Source organism: Hylobates moloch, unplaced genomic scaffold (assembly GCF_009828535.3).
Source record: "Hylobates moloch isolate HMO894 unplaced genomic scaffold, HMol_V3 SCAFFOLD_18, whole genome shotgun sequence".
Classification (NCBI taxonomy): domain Eukaryota; kingdom Metazoa; phylum Chordata; class Mammalia; order Primates; family Hylobatidae; genus Hylobates; species Hylobates moloch.
In genome coordinates, this window is record NW_026652293.1 from 8,627,554 (window position 1) to 8,644,836 (window position 17,283).

A 17,283-nucleotide genomic window follows, 5' to 3' on the forward strand; every position below is an offset into this window, starting at 1 on the left:
TTTTTATTTATTTATTTATTTATTGAGACAGGATTTTGTTCTGTCGCCCAGGCTGGAGTGTGAGACAGGATTTTGTTCTGTCGCCCAGGCTGGAGTGCAGAGGCCTGGTCTAGTCTCACTGCAACCTCTGCCTCCTGGGTTCAAGGAATCCTCCCACCTCAGCCTCCCTAGTAGCTGGGTCTAAAGGTGTGCACCACCACACCTGGCTAATTTTTGTATTTTTAGTAGAGACAGGGTTTCACCATGTTGGCCAGGCTTATTTGTTTATTTTTTATTTTCTCTTTCACTAATGCAAACTATACTGCATTAATCATCATTGTACATATACACCTTGGGACTTGTAAGGGTATATCTCAAGAAAAAGAATTCCTAGAAGCAAAATAGTTAGATCAAAGGGTATGTAGATTTTTCTTGGTTGGTTGAACATTTTAATAGATATTGCCAAATTTCCTCTGAAGAAGTGGCACCCATTTAAGTTTCCACCAGTAGACATGAGAGTGCCTTTTTAGGAGCACATCTTTTTGCAAGTAGTTTGACTTCTCTCAAGTTCTTCTGTCCTCTGATTTACAATATTAATAGATGTTCTAATCCTAAGAGATAGTGTAGCATGGTGGGGACAATTGAGTTTTACTTTTTATTTATCTAGTAATTGATTAGTATAAAATTCCCGGCCGGGCGCAGTGGCTCATGCCTGTAATCTCAGCACTTTGGGAGGCCAAGGTGAGCAGATCAACTGAGGTCAGGAGTTCAAGACCAGCCTGGCCAACATGGTGAAACCCCATCTCTACTAAAAATACAAAAATTAGTCTGGCGTGGTGGTGGGCACCTGTAATCCCAGGTACTTGGGAGGCTGAGGCACAAGATCACTTGAACCCTGAAGGCAGAGGTTGCAGTGAGCCGAGATTGTGCCACTGCACTCCAGCCTGGGCGATAAAGCTAAACTCAGTCTCAAAAAAAACAAAACAAAACATAGAATAAAATTCCTGACTCTTGGGTTTTTCTCATTAATATGCTAGGGAATGTGAAATTTGCAAAGATCATAGGATTTGGAATAATGAGCACTGGGTTCAAATGCTGGCTGTGTTACTTCCTAACTGTACTATCCCCTTCCCATGTCTACTTTGTTCTCTCTTTGAAGCTGTTTCCTGATCTATAATACCCATCTAACAAAGTTATTGTGAAGATGAAATTAGATTACATGTGTGAAATCCTTATTTTAGTGCCTTTCAAATAGTTTGCACTTCATAAATGTTGTTCCTCCCCTCCTATAAATGTGACATAAAAGCTAACAAAATTGCCAGGCATGGTGGCTCACACCTGTAATCTCAGCACTTTGGGAGGCCGAGGTGGGCAGATCATGAGGTCAGGAGATCGAGACCATCCTGGCCAACATGGTGAAACCCCATCTCTACTAAAAATACAAAAAATTAGCCAGACGTGGTGGCGGGCGCCTGTAGTTGCAGCTACTCGGGAGGCTGAGGCAGGAGAATGGCTTGAACCTGGGAGGCGGAGCTTGCAGTGAGCCGAGATCGCGCCACTCCACTCCAGCCTGGGCGACAGAGTGAGACTCCGTCTCAAAAAAAAAAAAAAAACTAACAAAATCAACAGTCTCATTCTAGACTTATTGCTTCTTCTTTTTTTTTTTTTTTTTTGAGACAGGTTCTCACTCCCATCACCCAGGCAGGAGTGCAGTGGCACAATCACAGCTCATCGTAGCCTTTACGTCCTAGGTTCAAGCCATCCTCCCGCCTGCCTCATCTTTTTACTTTTTGTAGAGATGAGGTCTCACTATGTTACCCAAGCTCATCTTGAACTCCTGGGCTCAAGCAATCCTCCTGCCTCGGCCTCCCAAAGTGCTGGAATTACAGGTGTGAGTCACTGTACCTGGACTTAATTGCTTCTTCTCAGGATCTTAGCTGCCTTTAGTAGTTGAGGGTTACGTGACCCCTGATCATTGTGAGAGTTAGACGTCATCAACGAATCATGTCTTTTTGCAGCCATCATCATCACGGTAGTTCCATGGTTCTGATTTGGGAGATGACTTTATTTAGTGTGTCTGACCCCTTCTTCCTCACAACTAATTAGCTTATTTCTCTGCCTCCATAGACGTCATTGTCCCTGAGAATGGAGAACCAGTGGGCACCAGAGAGATCAAATGCTGCATCCGACAGATCCAGGAACTCATCATCTCCCGACTTAATCAGGCAGTGGCTAATAAGCTGATCAGCTCAGTGGATTACCTGAGGGAGAGCTTCGTCGGAACCCTGGAACGATGTCTGCAGAGCCTGGAGAAGTCTCAGGATGTCTCAGTTCACATCACCAGTAATTATCTCAAACAGGTAGACAAAGAATGATTTTTAAGACATCGTGTCATAGATAACACATGAAAAATCTGCACAAGTCCACACTTCAAATTAGGCAAGAATTTCCCTTTCAGCTTCTTGCGAATCTTGTTTGAATTTTATTTTGTTTTCCTGTCACATGACCACTGCCTGTGGGAGATGTTGGTGAGCTGTAAAACTGCATTTAAGTTGATAAATATAGGCCAGCCACAGTGGCTCACGCCTGTAATCCCAGCACTTTGGGAGGCTGAGGTGGGCGGATCACCTGAGGTTGGGAGTTCGAGGCCAGCCTGACCAACATGGAGAAACCCCATCTCTACTAAAAATACAAAATTAGCCGGGCGTGGTGGCGCATACCTGTAATCCCAGCTACATGGGAGGCTGAGGCAGGAGAATCGCCTGAACCTGGGAGGCGGAGGTTTCGGTGAGCCAAGATCACGCGATTGCACTCCAGCCTGGGGGACAAGAGCGAAACTCTGTCTTAAAAAAAAAAAAAAAAAAAAAAAAGTTGATGAATGTAAAGATGAGGTAGAAGGGGCTAGATAGTCACAAAATAAATAATCAACTTAAGTTGACTGCAAATATATTGAGGGGTAAGTTTGGAAACCCTGAGTCTGGACTGTGTTCTTGAAATAAGTATCATTTATTGCATTTTGGAAATAGCCACACTACTGAGGGCATGTTTTCTTTGGCACTGTCTCTTTCAGATCTTAAATGCTGCCTATCATGTTGAAGTCACGTTTCACTCAGGGTCATCAGTTACAAGGATGCTGTGGGAGCAAATCAAGCAGGTAGGGATTACTACTTAGAGCAAGATTTCTAAGCCCCTAGTTGGCTCAAATGAATCCTAGTGACCCCAGCAGGAAACAGATATCTGGGATCTTCTGTTAAGGCAGGGTGACCATTTGTTCTGGTTTGCCTGCCTGGGAGAATTCTGGTTTATGCCTATTCTCAAATAATTATTAACGTTGTTCCCTTGAACTCTCAGAAGTTTTGGGTTTAAATGATTTTTATGTTGGGTGCTCTTTGTGGCCAATGGAAAAACAGAAAAAAAAGATAAATGATATTTCATGGAGTCGTAAGACTCTACCACACTAGCTTCTTCATATTTCTTTTTCCCAGCCTAAATCTTTTCTCAGAACTAGGCTTTGTTGTTGCCGGAGGCTGTGAATGTGGTTTCTGTTCTGGAATTTGATCTGGCTCTTATGTAGAGTTATTTACTGTCTTCAGAAAGATTATCAGGCACTCCCTGGCACTGAATGTAATATATTGAGGGTTTGTGAGCATGTAGACTAGGCCTGGTGTTCTTTGATGCTTTTCTCTGGGCTAGGACCTGATTTTGAGGTAGATAGAATTGGAAAGGAACTTTGGACTTCTTATGGCTCCCATCTTTTGAGCCTGCTCTTAATGAACGGATAACCCAGAAAAGGAAGGACACTGGATCTTTGTAGTGGTTCTTGTCTCTCATTCCTCGGTGATCTCGCTGTCTTCATCCTGGTAGATCATCCAGCGCATCACATGGGTGAGCCCACCTGCCATCACTCTGGAATGGAAGAGGAAGGTGGCCCAGGAAGCCATTGAGAGCCTCAGCGCCTCCAAATTGGCCAAGAGCATTTGCAGCCAATTCCGGACTCGGCTCAATAGTTCCCATGAGGCTTTTGCAGCCTCCTTGCGGCAGGTTGGTATGTAGGAAAGGAGATACAGCTGGATCAAGCAGAGAAGAGCCTCATCCAGATGGGAATATTTTGCTCTCTGCTCTTCATACACACACACACACACACACACACACACACACACACACACACACACAAACACATTAAAATCATCAGTATATTTTCTTTCTAGCCTGTTATAGGAAGTTTTTTCAATAAATTTTTCATGTGGATATTTTCCTAACTCTCGGGAGAATGGAGTGAGCTCAGTTAATTTCTCCCCATTTCACTGAGTGAGGAAAGAAAATAAGAGTAGGAATTTTATATGTTTATATAGTATTTTAGGAACAAATGACAGAAGGTCATGACTTTTCAACTTCTATATTATTTCATAATTGTTTGACATCTGATTGTCCACTGGCGGGGAGTGGGTGTGTCCAGGCAGAGAGTGGATAGATGTGAGTATGCATCCAGGAGGAAGAGTTACTATTTATTGAGCGTCCACTCTGTGCCCGTCTCTGTGCTAAACATGTTACATGTATCTTGTTTAATTCTCACAATTATCTATATAAAGTAGATATTGTTATCCCTGTATAACAGGTGAGGAAGCTGAAGCAAGGGACTTAAGTCATATGTACTTTTTCTGTTTCTCTCCCAGCTAGAAGCTGGCCACTCAGGCCGGTTAGAGAAAACTGAAGATCTATGGCTGAGGGTTCGGAAAGATCATGCCCCCCGCCTGGCCCGCCTTTCTCTGGAAAGCCGTTCTTTACAGGATGTCTTGCTTCATCGTGAGTCTGGTTTTCTTCTAAATAAACTGGAGGATGGTTCAGGATACCTGACATTCTTATGTCCAGCCTCAGAGAATCCTAGTGTCTAAAGCTGCTTCTTCGCAAAGCTGCCTAAACGCTTACTGATGTTTTTGAATTCCTAAAGTCTCTTCCTGCTATTTATACAGTTCAAATAACATGACCAGGCCAGGTGTGGTGGCTCACACCTGTAATCTTAGCACTTTGGGAGGCTGAGGTGGGTGGATTGCCTGAGCTCAGAAGTTCAAGACCAGCTTGGGCAATATGGCAAGACCCCATCTCTACTAAAAAAATTAGCTGGGCGTGGTGGCACTTGTCTGTAACCCCAGCTCCTCGGGAGGCTGAGGCAGAAGATTCACTTGAACCCAGAGGTGGAGGTTGCAGTGAGCCAAGATCATACCACTGCACTGCAGCCTGGGTGACAGAGCAAGACCCTGTCTCCAAAAAAAAAATACCACATAACCACAGTTTATTTGCATTAAACCAGTTAGATTACTTTCTATTGGGTTAGAATGACACTAGAATTTTATCCCTGGGCATGATTACAGCTTCCTGACCTGGTTCACAATGAAGAATGTTACAGGGCCGGCATGGTGGCTTATATCTGTAATCCCAGTACTTTGGGAGGCCGTGGTGGGTGGATCACTTGAGCCCAGGAGTTCGCGACCACCCTGGGCAACATGGCAAAACCCCGTCTCTACTAAAACTGTAAAAATTAGCCGTGCATGGTGGTGCATGCCTGTAATCCCAACTACTTGGGAGCCTGAGGCAGAATAATCGCTTGAACCCAGGAGGCAGAGGTTGCAGTGAGCAGAGATCATGCCACTGCACTCCTGCCTGGGTGACAGAACAAGACTCTGTCTCAAAAAAAAAAAAAGAAAAAAAAAGAATCTTACAGAGGTTGCCCACCAAGTTCCCATCCCTCCTGCCTTATCTCTGTCTCTGTACCTTATAGGTAAACCTAAACTGGGACAGGAACTGGGCCGGGGCCAGTATGGTGTGGTATACCTGTGTGACAACTGGGGAGGACACTTCCCTTGTGCCCTCAAATCAGTTGTCCCTCCAGATGAGAAGCACTGGAATGATCTGGCTTTGGAATTTCACTATATGAGGTGGGTCCTGGTCTCATTCATCTCTATGAGAAAGATCCAGAGAAGAATCTAGAAGCCTGGTTTAGATTTTGTACGAAGAGCTACAGCATGGCCTCTCTATATTTAGGTTTCTGTGTCTAACAGACATGTGCTCCCTTTCAGGCCTTTGCTGTCTTTGCTTGCTCTTTCCCCACCATCCTAATTTCTCAGACTCATCATTCCATTTAACTTTCTTCTTTAGTCCTTAAGCCTTATGAGTTTTTAGAATCCAGGATTCTTCACCTTGTTGAAGAGGCCATGCTCTGTCTGTACTGAGGGCTTTGTCTGCACTGAGGGCCATTACATCTGGACCTGTCCTAAGCATGGTCTGGAAATTATTGTCTCATACATTCTGGCATGGCATGCAGGATTAGAGCCCAAGCCTTGTAGCCCAGACCTCTCTCCTTCCCTCCAGGTCTCTGCCGAAGCATGAGCGATTGGTGGATCTCCATGGTTCAGTCATTGACTACAACTATGGTGGTGGCTCCAGCATTGCTGTGCTCCTCATTATGGAGCGGCTACACCGGGATCTCTACACAGGGCTGAAGGTAAGGAGAGAGCAAGATCCAGCTGGCAGCCAAATCCATGGGTTCCTTTCTGGCCTCTCATCCTCTCCTGTTTATTCAGAGCTTTTAGCTTTCATCAGAGATTGTTGGAGTAATTAGGGTTTATTTCACTTATTTCCAAAAACCCTTAAAGATTTCTCAGCTGGGCATGGTGGCTCACCCCTGTAATCCCAGCACGTGGGGAGGCCAAGGTGGGAGGATCACTTGAGTCCAGGAGTTTGAGACCAATCTGGGCAATAGAGGGAGACTTCGTCTCTATAAAAAATTTAAAAGTTAGCTGAGTGTGGTGGCTCATACCTGTAGTCCCAGCTACTCGAGGGGGCTGAGCTGGGAGGATCTCTTGCACTTAGGAGGTTGAGACTGCAGTGAGCTATGATCATGCCACTGCACCCTAGCCTGGGTGACACAGCAAGACCCTATCTCTAAAAATAAAAATAAAAAAAAAATTTAAAGATTTCTCAGAACCTATTTTCACCCCATTATATGCCCAGAATACTGTCATTCACCACTCAGACCCCTGTGGTAGTAGTAAAAATCTAAACTCCTTAGAAGAGCAGTACAGCTTCTTGTAACTCTGCTTTTCTTTCTCATTTTTGCTGTAAGAGGATAAAGCTAGTTTTTGTTGTTTAGTCAACAGATATTTATTAGTGACTGCTTTGTACAAGGTCCAGCATTAAGCACCATTAGAGGGTATCAGAAGGTATAACTGACAGGCACTATTAAGAGAATTGTAATCGGCAACCATTTCAGGAAGATGTGGCATTTGAGTTTGACAAATATACCATGATGGGTAGAATTTGGGCAGTTGGAAGGAAGAGGCCATAGCAGGGGGAAGGAACAGCTTAATGCCTAGAGCATTTGAAGGCCGGTAAGGACACTGGGCACATTGGAGCAGCTGGTTTGTTTTGGGAATCAGGAGACATAATGTGCAAAGAGATGTTGGGAACAAATTATATAAGACCCAAAATGTTAAGAATTTCCATAGAATTCAAATTCTGTTATAGACTGTGAGAAGCTACTAAAGGATTTTATTTGAGTGAAGGCGAAAACCTCAGTTGGATGTTGAGTTTCCCTTGTCTAAACCACCAAGAGGGAATTAGAGAGGTTTCTTTTGTCTGTTCCCTACATAGGAGCTGAGTAGAAGGAGAGAAAAGCTGACCTCAGAGTCTCTGAGTAGATCCCTTCTCGTGGATTCCTCTTGGACCAGTTTATATGGAGGCTTCCAGAAGTAGGGCAGAGGAAACCTTAGAAATGCTTCCTGGAGTCATGAGGAATCAATATGATGAAGAAAATGACTCTCTAAGCAGCTTTCCCTCTTCGTTTCAGAGGAGTTAAGCATTGTCTGATGCATTTCCACAAGTGAGCTAGAGAACATCCTTTGAGCTTTTGAATGAGTGATGTGACATTTTCCAGTATTCAGGAGACCCTGAATTGAAGTAATATGAGTGACTTTGGTATTTGAATCCATAAAACCAAACCTGGGCTAACCAGGCCTGTAAAGCAATGGAAGTAAATCTTCCTGAGGGACCTAGAAATAGTCACTTTGAGCCTCAAGGGCAGTTCCAGAATTTGTTCAAGTGTTAGAAATGAGCTCATGCCTTAGTTGTTTGGTTCTATCTGCTAGTCACATTTGAGGTTATCTATTTGGCTTAACTGCAGCCTGCAAGGGATTTTATCTGGCTTTGTCTCCTTTACAACTTGCTCTTCCTTGATTTTCCTCTACTTCCCTCTCCTAACTGCTTTTTTCTCCCCCCACCTTTTTTTTTTTGAGACAGAGTCTTGCTCTGTCACCCAGGCTGGAGTGCAGTGGCACCATCTCAGCTCACTGCAAACTCTGCCTCCTGGGTTCAAGTGATTCTCCTGCCTCAGCCTCCCAAGTAGCTGGGATTACAGGCACCTGCCACCACATCCAGCTAATTCTTTTTTGCATTTGTAGTAGAGACAGGATTTCACCATGTTTGCCAGGCTGGTCTTGAAATTCTTGACCTTGGCCTCCCTAAGTGCTGGGGTTACAGGCACGAGCCACTGTGCCCGGCTCTTCCTCTTTTTAAAAATCACTTTTCTGTCCACATGTGCCCTAGTATAGTCAGTTGAATTGAGGAGTTGCCTTATCATGACAAGTAAGCTCTTTTTTCTCCCCAAGGCTGGGCTGACCCTGGAAACACGTTTGCAGATAGCACTAGATGTGGTGGAGGGAATCCGCTTCCTGCACAGCCAGGGACTTGTCCATCGTGATATCAAACTGAAAAATGTGCTGGTAAGTAAGAGCTGTTTCCCCAAGATTATACCCTACCTCTGTGGCTGAGTGATTTTGGAGGGTACATGTAAATATAAGTTAGATCCTAAGAAAAGTCCTCATAGAAAGTGTATTAGTCCATTCTCACGCTGCTAGTAAAGACATACCTAAGACTGGGTAATTTATAAAGGAAAGAGGTTTAATTGACTCACAGTTGCACAGGGCTGGAGAGGCCTCAGGAAACTTACAGTTATGGCGGAAGGGGAAATAAACACATTCTTCTTCACATGGCAGCAGCAAGGAGGGGTACTGAACAAAAGGGGGTAAAGCCCCTTACAAAACCATCAGATCTCGTTAGAACTCACTGTCATGAGAAAAGCATGAGGGTGACTGCCCCCATGATTAAATTACCTCTCACTGGGTCCCTCCCACAACACATGTGGATTATGGGAACTACAATTCAAGATGAGATTTGGGTGGGGACACAGCCAAACCATATCATTCTGCCCCTGGCCCCTCCCAGATCTCATGTCCTCACATTTCAAAACACAATCATGCCTTCCCAACAGTTCCCCAAAGTCTTAACTCATTCTAGCATTAATCCAAAAGTCCAAGTCCAAAGTTTTATCTGAGACAAGGCAAGTCCCTTCTGCCTGTGAGCCTATAAAATCAAAAGCAAGTTAGTTACTTTCTACATACTATGAGGGTACAGGCATTGGGTAAATACACCCATTCCAAATGGGAGAAATTGGCCAAAACAAAGGTTCTACAGGGCCTATGCAAGTCTGAAATCCAATAGGGCAGTCATTAAACCCTGCAGTTCCAAAACTATCTTCTTTGACTCCATGTCTCACATCCAGGGCACACTGATGCAAGAGGTGGTCTCCCATGGCATTGGGCATCTTCACACCTGTGGCTTTGCAGGATACAGCCTACCTTCTGGCTGCTTTCATGGGCTGGTGTTGAGTGTCTGTGGCTTTTCTAGGCACACGGTGCAAGTTATGTGTGGATCTACCATTCTGGGTTCTGGAAGACAGTGGCCTTCTTCTCACAGCTCCACTAGGCAGTGTCCCAGTGGGGACTTTCTGTGGGGGCTCCAACCCCATACATCCCTTCTGCACTGCCCTAGCAGAGGTTCTCCATGGAGGCTCCACCCCTGCAGCAAACTTCTGCATGGATATCCAGGCATTTCCATACATCCTCTGAAATCTAGGCAGAGGTTCCCAAACTGCAATTCTTGATTTCTATGCACCTGCAGGCCCAACACCACATGTAAGCTGCCCAGATTTGGGGCCTGCACCCTCTGAAGCAATGGCCTGAGATATGTGTTGGCCCCTTTTAGCCACAGCTGGAACTGAAGCAGCTGGGATGCAGGGTACCATGTTTGAAGGCTGCATAGAGCAGGGGGGCCCTGGGCCCAGCCCACAGAACCATTTTTCCCTCCTAGATCTCCAGGCCTGTCATAGGAGGGGGCTGCTGTTAAGGTCTCTGACATGCCCTGGAGAAATTTTACCCATTGTCTTGCTGGTTAACATTCGGCTCCTTGTTACTTACAAAAATTTCTGCAGTGGGCTTGAATTTCTCCCCAGAAAATAAGTTTTCTTTTTTTTCTTTTTTTCTTTTTTTTTTGAGATGGAGTCTCGCTCTGTTGCCCAGGCTGGAGTGCAGTGGCGCAATCTCGACTCACTGTAACCTCCACCTCCCAGGTTCAAGCGATTCTCCTGCCTAAGCCTCCCAAGTAGCTGGGATTACAGGCAGCCGGGCTAATTTTTGTATTTTTAGTAGAGACAGGGTTTTGCCATGTTGGCCAGACTGGTCTCCAACTCCTGACCTCAAGTGATCCGCCCACCTCGGCCTCCCAGAGTGCTGGGATTATAGGCGTGAGGCACTGCACCCAGCCAGAAAATAGGTTTTCTTTTCTATCACATTGTCAGGCTGCAAATTTTTCAAACTTTTATGCTCTGCCTCCTCTTTAACACTTTGCTGCTTAAAAATTTCTTCCGGGTGGGCATGGTGGCTCACATCTGTAATCCCAGCACTTTGGGAGGCCAAGGTGGGTGGATCACCTGAAGTCAGGAGTTGTGAGGCCAGCCTGGCCAACATGGTGAAACCCTGTCTCTACTAAAAATAAAAAATTAGCCGGGTGTGGTGGCACACACCTGTAGTCCCAGCTACTTGGGAGGCTGAGGCAGGAGAATTGCTTGAACCTGGGAGGGGGAGGTTGCAGTGAGCTGAGATTGCGCCACTGCACTCCAGCCTGGGTGACACAGTGAGACTCCGTCTCTAAATAAATAAATAAATAAATTTCTTCCACCAGATACCCTAAGTCATCTCTCTCAAGTTCAGAGTTCCATGGATCTCTAGGGCAGGGGCAAAATGCCTTCAGTCTCCTTGCATAGCAATAGTGACCTTTATTCCAGTTCCCAACAAGTTCCTTATTTCCATCTGAGACCACCTTAGCCTGGACATCATTGTCCATGTCACTATCAGCATTTTGGTCAAAGCCATTCAACAAGTCTCTAGGAAGTTCCAAACTTTCCCACATTTTCCTGTCTTCTTCTGAGCCCTCCAAACTGTTCCAGCCTCTGTCTGTTACTCAGTTCCAAAGTCGCTTCCACAATTTCATGTATCCTTACAGCAGCAGCCCACTCTTGGTACAATTTACTGTGTTAGTCCATTCTCATGCTGCTAATAAAGACATACCTGAGACTGGGTACCTTTTACAGGAAGAATGGTTAATTGACTCACAGTTCCGCAGGGCTGGAGAGGCCTCAGGAAGCTTACCATCATGGTGGAAGGGGAAGAAGCAAACATGTCCTTCTTCACATGGTGGCAGCAAGGAGAAGTGCCGATCAAAAGGGGGAAAAGCCCCTTACCTCCCATCAGGTCCCTCCCATGACACGTGGGGATTATGGGAGTTACAATTCAAGATGAAATTTGGATGGGGACAAACCATATCCGAAAGTAGTAGAGTTAACAAACCATATCAGAAAGTAGTAGAGTTAACAGCATGGTGAAAGATGGTGTGTGAGACTTAAAGCTTAGGGAGGAGTTTCATCATAGACTTAGCTGATATTGTGTAAGGTTTTTTCCCCCTACACTGTTTTGAAAAATGTTAAACTTATGGAAGAGTGGTACAAAGAAGACCCATATACCCTTCACCCAAATTCACATTCTCTTTTCTCCAAAATGTATGCTCTCTCTTTCTCTCTATACATGCACACACACACACACACACACACACACACACGTGTGCATACTTTTTTACTGAGCTATATGGAATTAAGTTACAAGGCCAGGTGCAGTGGCTCATGCCTGTAATCCGGGCACTTTGGGAGGCCGAGGTGGGTGAATCACCTGAGGTCAGGAGTTGGAGACCAGCCTGGCCAAGATGGTAAAACCCTGTCTCTACCAAAAATACAAAAAAAAAAAAAAAAAAAAAAGTTAGCTAGGCGTGTGCATGCCTGTAGTCCCAGCTACTGAGGAGGCTGAGGCAGGAGGATCACTTGAACCCTGGAGGCAGAAGTTGCAGTGAGTTGAGATCACGCCACTGCACTCCAGCCTGGTGACAGAGTGAGACCCTGCCACACACACACACACACACAAAAAGAAAGTAAGTTACAGAAAACACTTTATTCCTAAGTATCTCCTAAGAAAAAGGACATTGTTCTACATAATCAAAGTGTCGTTATCATACCCAAGAAATTTAACATTGATACAATACTATTATTTAATATGTAATCTATATTAGCATTTTTCAGTTGTCCCAAATATGTTCATTTGCCCTAAATATGGTATGTTTGTTTGTTTGATAAAGGATCCAATCCAGGAAATATATAGTATATTTTGTTGTCATGTTTCTTCAGTCTCCTTTAATCTAGAATAGTCTTTCTGCCTTTGAGGAGTCTGAGCCTTGTTATTGCTTAAGGTTTGATCAGAGGTGTAGGATGAAGGCTGAGATTGGTAAATGTACCTTAAATGGTGAGATGGTCATGAACCCTCCAGTCCTGTAATTTGAATTGTAAAGAATCTTTCGGCCTACTCCTCTTGAAAGTATACTGGCATATCATCAAGTTTTTTCTGGCAATACTTAAATGATGTATAAAGATGACTGCAATTTAGGGGAAGGGAATGATCTCCCTAAAATTGACAGCTGAAACCTAAAAGGCTGATCAGTAGCCAAATTAGACAGACTTATTCTCTTAGACCTTTAGGAAAGGAAACTACAGGGACTTTAGGAAACTCTCCTTAGCTGACCGGAGGACCTCAACTTTCTGCCCTGGGGTCAGGAGGAGAGTCAGGCACTGAGGTGTTTCCCTGGTGTCCTTCCATGGACCTGTACTTCCTCATTCTTCCAGTGTTTTTTAGGATCTTCATATGTACCCGGCTAAGCACTGTGCTTAAGATGAAAACAGCAATCCCTGCCCTCATACTGCTCATAGTATGGGGAGGAAGACGGTACCGGTTGAGTCTTCCTAATCCAAAAATTACAAATCCAAAATGCTCCAAAATCCAAAAGTTTCTGAGCACTGACATGACCCTCAAAGGGAATGCTCACTGGAGCATTTCGGATTTTTAATTAGAGGTGCTGAATCAGCAAATATAATAGATATATTCCAAAATCTGAAAAAAAAATGAAATTCAAAACACTTCTGGTTCCAAGCCTTTCAGATAAGGGATACTCAACCTGTAATGGAAATGAACCTGGAGACAGGAAGGTTGGCGGCAGGATTTATGAAGTACAGTCATGCACTGCATAATGACATTTTGGTCAGTGAGACCACATATACGATGTAGTCCGATAAGATTATAATGGACTGGCCAGGCGTGGTGGCTTATGCCTGTAATCCCAGCACTTTGGGAGGCCGAGGCAGGCTGATCACCTGAGGTCGGGAGTTCGAGACCAACCTGACCAACATGGAGAAACCCCGTCTATACTAAAAATACAAAATTAGCTGGGTGTGGTGGCGCATGCCTGTAATCCCAGCTACTTGGGAGGCTGAGGCAAGACAATCGCTTGAACCCGGGAGGCAGAGGTTGTGGTGAGCCGAGATTGTGCCATTGCACTCTAGCCTGGGCAACAGGAGCGAAACTCCTTCTCAAAAACAAAAACAAACAAAAAAGATTATAATGGACTAAAAAATTCCTATTGCCTAGTGACATCACAGCTGTTGTAATGTTGCAGCACAGTGCAATACACATGTGGTGATGCTTGTGTAAACCTATTGATATAAAAGTATAGCACAATTATGTACAGTATATAATATTTGATAATAAACAGCTCTGTTACTGGTTTATATATTTACTGTACTATACTTTTTATCTTTTTATACCTTTTAGATACTCTAACAATAAAAAGTATAATATAGTAAATATATAAACCAGTAAGGACAGCCTCGGGCAGGACCTTAGGACAAATTCCAGAAGAAGGTGTTGCTGTCATAGGAAGTGACAGCTCCATGTGTGTTATTGTCCCTGAAGACCTTCCAGTGGGACAGAATGTGGAGGTGGAAGACAGTGATATAGATGATCCTGACCCCATGCAGGCCTAGGCTAATATGTCTGTGTTTTAGTTCTTCACAAAAAAGTTTTAAAAGTTAAAAAAAAAAAAAAAAGGAAGCCTATAACCAGCCTGGACAACAGAGAAAGATCCCAATCTCTGCTAAAAATCAAAAAATTAGCCAGGCATGATGGCATACAACTGTAGTCTTAGCTGGTCAGGAAGCCGAGGTGGGAAGATCCCTTGAGGCCAGAAGTTCAAGGCTGCCTTGAGCTGTGATTGTGCCACTGCACTCCAGCCTGGACAACAGAGCACAACCCTGTCTCTTTAAAAAAATAAAAAACAAAACAAAAAAAAAACGCAATATTTTTGTACAGCTATACAATGTGTGTTTTAAGCTAAGTGTTTATTACAAAAGAGTCAAACAAAAAGCTTAAAAAACTTAAAGTTTATAAAGTAAAATTACAGTAAGTAGAGGTTGATTTATTATTGAAGAAAAACTTTTAAAAATAAATTTAGTGTAGCCTAAATATACAGTGTTTATAAAGCCTACAGTGGTGTACGGTAACGTCCTAGGCCTTCACATTCACTCACCACTCACTCACTGACTCACCCAGAGCAACTTCCACTTCTGCGAGCTCCATTCATTGTAAATGCCCTCTACAGGTATACCATTTTTTATCTTTTATACCGTATTCTTACTGTACCTTTTCTATGTTTAAGTATGTTTAGATACACAAATACCATTGTGTTACAGTTGCCTATGGTATTCAGTACAGTAATACGCTGTACAGGTTTGTAGCCTAGTAGCAAAAGACCATACTATTAATATGTAGCCTAGGTGTGTAGCAGGTATACCATTTAGGTTTGTGTAAGCTCAATCTGGTGTTTGTACAAGGACGAAATCACCTGACAACTCATTTTCAGAGCGTAATCCTGTCCAGTGACACTACTTTGAGGTACCTACCTTTGAGCTTGGGTATGCAGCAGTGCTGTGTGCAGGATCAGAAACAAGGTGACTCTTGCCCTGCTTTGTTGGCAGCTGGATAAGCAGAACCGTGCCAAGATCACTGACTTAGGATTCTGCAAGCCAGAGGCCATGATGTCAGGCAGCATTGTGGGGACACCAATCCATATGGCCCCTGAACTTTTCACAGGTAAGGCTGGAGGGCAGGCAGTGGGTCTGGGCAGGGCATATTACTTTAATCCTGAGTGCTACCCCTTGAGCTCGTTTGCACAATCACTACTGGCAGGTCTGGCACAGGCAAGGGAGAAACCAGATCACGGGAGACCTACCTAAGGCAAGTAGCAGGGAAAGTGAAGAGGTAAAGGAGTAAGAAAGAAAAAGTACAAATGGGAATCATCATTTGGACATCTCTTTGGGTTATTAGTGCCATAATTGCCATAATCAGCCAATTATTTAATCATAAAGTATTGATTGAATAACTCCTGTGTGATGGGAGTTGTCCTTTATCATTAAAGAACTTACAGTTGACATAGAGATATATTGAGAGGTAAAATAGGAAGCAGTACAACACAACGTATGATTAAGTGCTAAATTAAGTGCTATATAATGTACTGTTGGTGTTTAGAAAAGGAATAAATGAAGGTGGAAATGTTTGGTGGTTTTGTGATGGAGGTGAGATTTTGAGTAGAACTTGAGTCAGATCTGGGAAATTGGTAGGTGAGAAGGGAACTCATTTATTAAGTATATACCTGGAGCTAAGCAGTATGGGTAGGTTTTTCACATATTTTGTTTAATTCTGTGATGATGATGTATTTTTGTGTCCATTCAATGGATAAAGTTGAGACCAGATTGATGAAGAAACCTTACTCCCGGCCGGGCGCGGTGGCTCACGCTTGTAATCCCAGCACTTTGGGAGGCCGAGGCGGGCGGATCACAAGTTCAGGAGATCGAGACCACGGTGAAACCCCGTCTCTACTAAAAATACAAAAAATTAGCCAGGCGTGGTGGCGGGTGCCTGTAGTCCCAGCTACTCGGAAAGGCTGAGGCAGGAGAATGGCATGAACCCTCGAGGCGGAGCTTGCAGTGAGCCAAGATCGCGCCACTGCACTCCAGCCTGGGTGACAGAGCCAGACTCCGTCTTAAAAAAAAAAAAAAAGAAAGAAAGAAACCTACTCCCAAAAACATTGAGCTAAAAGGTAATGGAGCTGTGATTTAATTCTAGGACTTTCTGTCTCCATAGTATAACCCTGTAGCATGAAGGAGAGAAAATTCTGGAGGCTAAAGAAGGGGAAATAATGAAGAAAATCACAGAATAGAAATAAACATGACAGGAAAGAAATCCATTTGGGGAATGGTAGCAAACAAGGTTGGAGATAAAATACATTGAGCTTGAAATTCCCACAGAAGAATCAAGGCTTGTTGTGCAAGACTTAAGGAGCTTCTGATTAGGGGACAGAGGAAAATGTTGATAGAAGATGAGCTTTAGCAACAGTAGGTAAAGATGATTTGGGAAGAACCAAGGTAAGACCAGATAGCTGGTCTTCTATGGTTGCCTCCATGATTAAGCTGGTGTTAGTGCTGAAACAAACGTGAGAAATTCGAGATCAATTCAGAGGAAGAATGAACAAAATTTTGGTGCTAACTTGATATGGTTAGTGAACAGAAAAGAATGACTAAAAGATGACTCCAAGGTTTTGAGCCCAAGTGATGGGAATGATTGTTCCATTGCCAGTGAAGATAGAAAGGTAGTCCCTGGTCAGTCATTAGTATTGGTAAGAGTTAAAATTAGCAATATATTTAAATTTCTTTCATTTCATGTACGAGTCTTCCCCCAGCCCTTCACTGGGTGATACATGTAAGGATTAGGTGTTAGCGAGACAGCTGTAGTCGTATTCAACATCTGAACTAAGTAGACAGTCATCATTTTTCTTTCTCTAGATTTACTTAAAAAAAAAAAAAAAACTTTCGGCCAGGCGCGGTGGCTCATGTCGTAATCCCAGCACTTTGGGAAGCCAAGGCAGGTAGATCATCTGAGGTCAGGAGTTCAAGACTAGCCTGACCAACATGGAGAAACCCCATCTCTA

General features: G+C 43.8%; 2 protein-coding genes across 3 annotated transcripts in view; one reads left to right on the forward strand and one right to left on the reverse strand.

Moving 5' to 3' along the window:
• The window catches only part of RHEX (regulator of hemoglobinization and erythroid cell expansion), a 919,952-nt gene that overhangs the window by 887,247 nt on the left and 15,422 nt on the right, over positions 1 to 17,283 (reverse strand). The gene's annotated exons all lie outside the window — the stretch shown is intronic.
• The window catches only part of DSTYK (dual serine/threonine and tyrosine protein kinase), a 70,566-nt gene that overhangs the window by 46,724 nt on the left and 6,559 nt on the right, over positions 1 to 17,283 (forward strand). For both annotated transcript variants that reach the window (XM_032136766.2, XM_032136768.2), the window contains exons 4-11: positions 2,107 to 2,339; positions 3,050 to 3,133; positions 3,844 to 4,020; positions 4,653 to 4,782; positions 5,756 to 5,912; positions 6,346 to 6,478; positions 8,640 to 8,753; positions 15,275 to 15,389. In XM_032136766.2, coding sequence (XP_031992657.1) covers positions 2,107 to 2,339; positions 3,050 to 3,133; positions 3,844 to 4,020; positions 4,653 to 4,782; positions 5,756 to 5,912; positions 6,346 to 6,478; positions 8,640 to 8,753; positions 15,275 to 15,389 — 1,143 coding nt within the window. The remainder of the gene's footprint in view (positions 1 to 2,106; positions 2,340 to 3,049; positions 3,134 to 3,843; positions 4,021 to 4,652; positions 4,783 to 5,755; positions 5,913 to 6,345; positions 6,479 to 8,639; positions 8,754 to 15,274; positions 15,390 to 17,283) is intronic.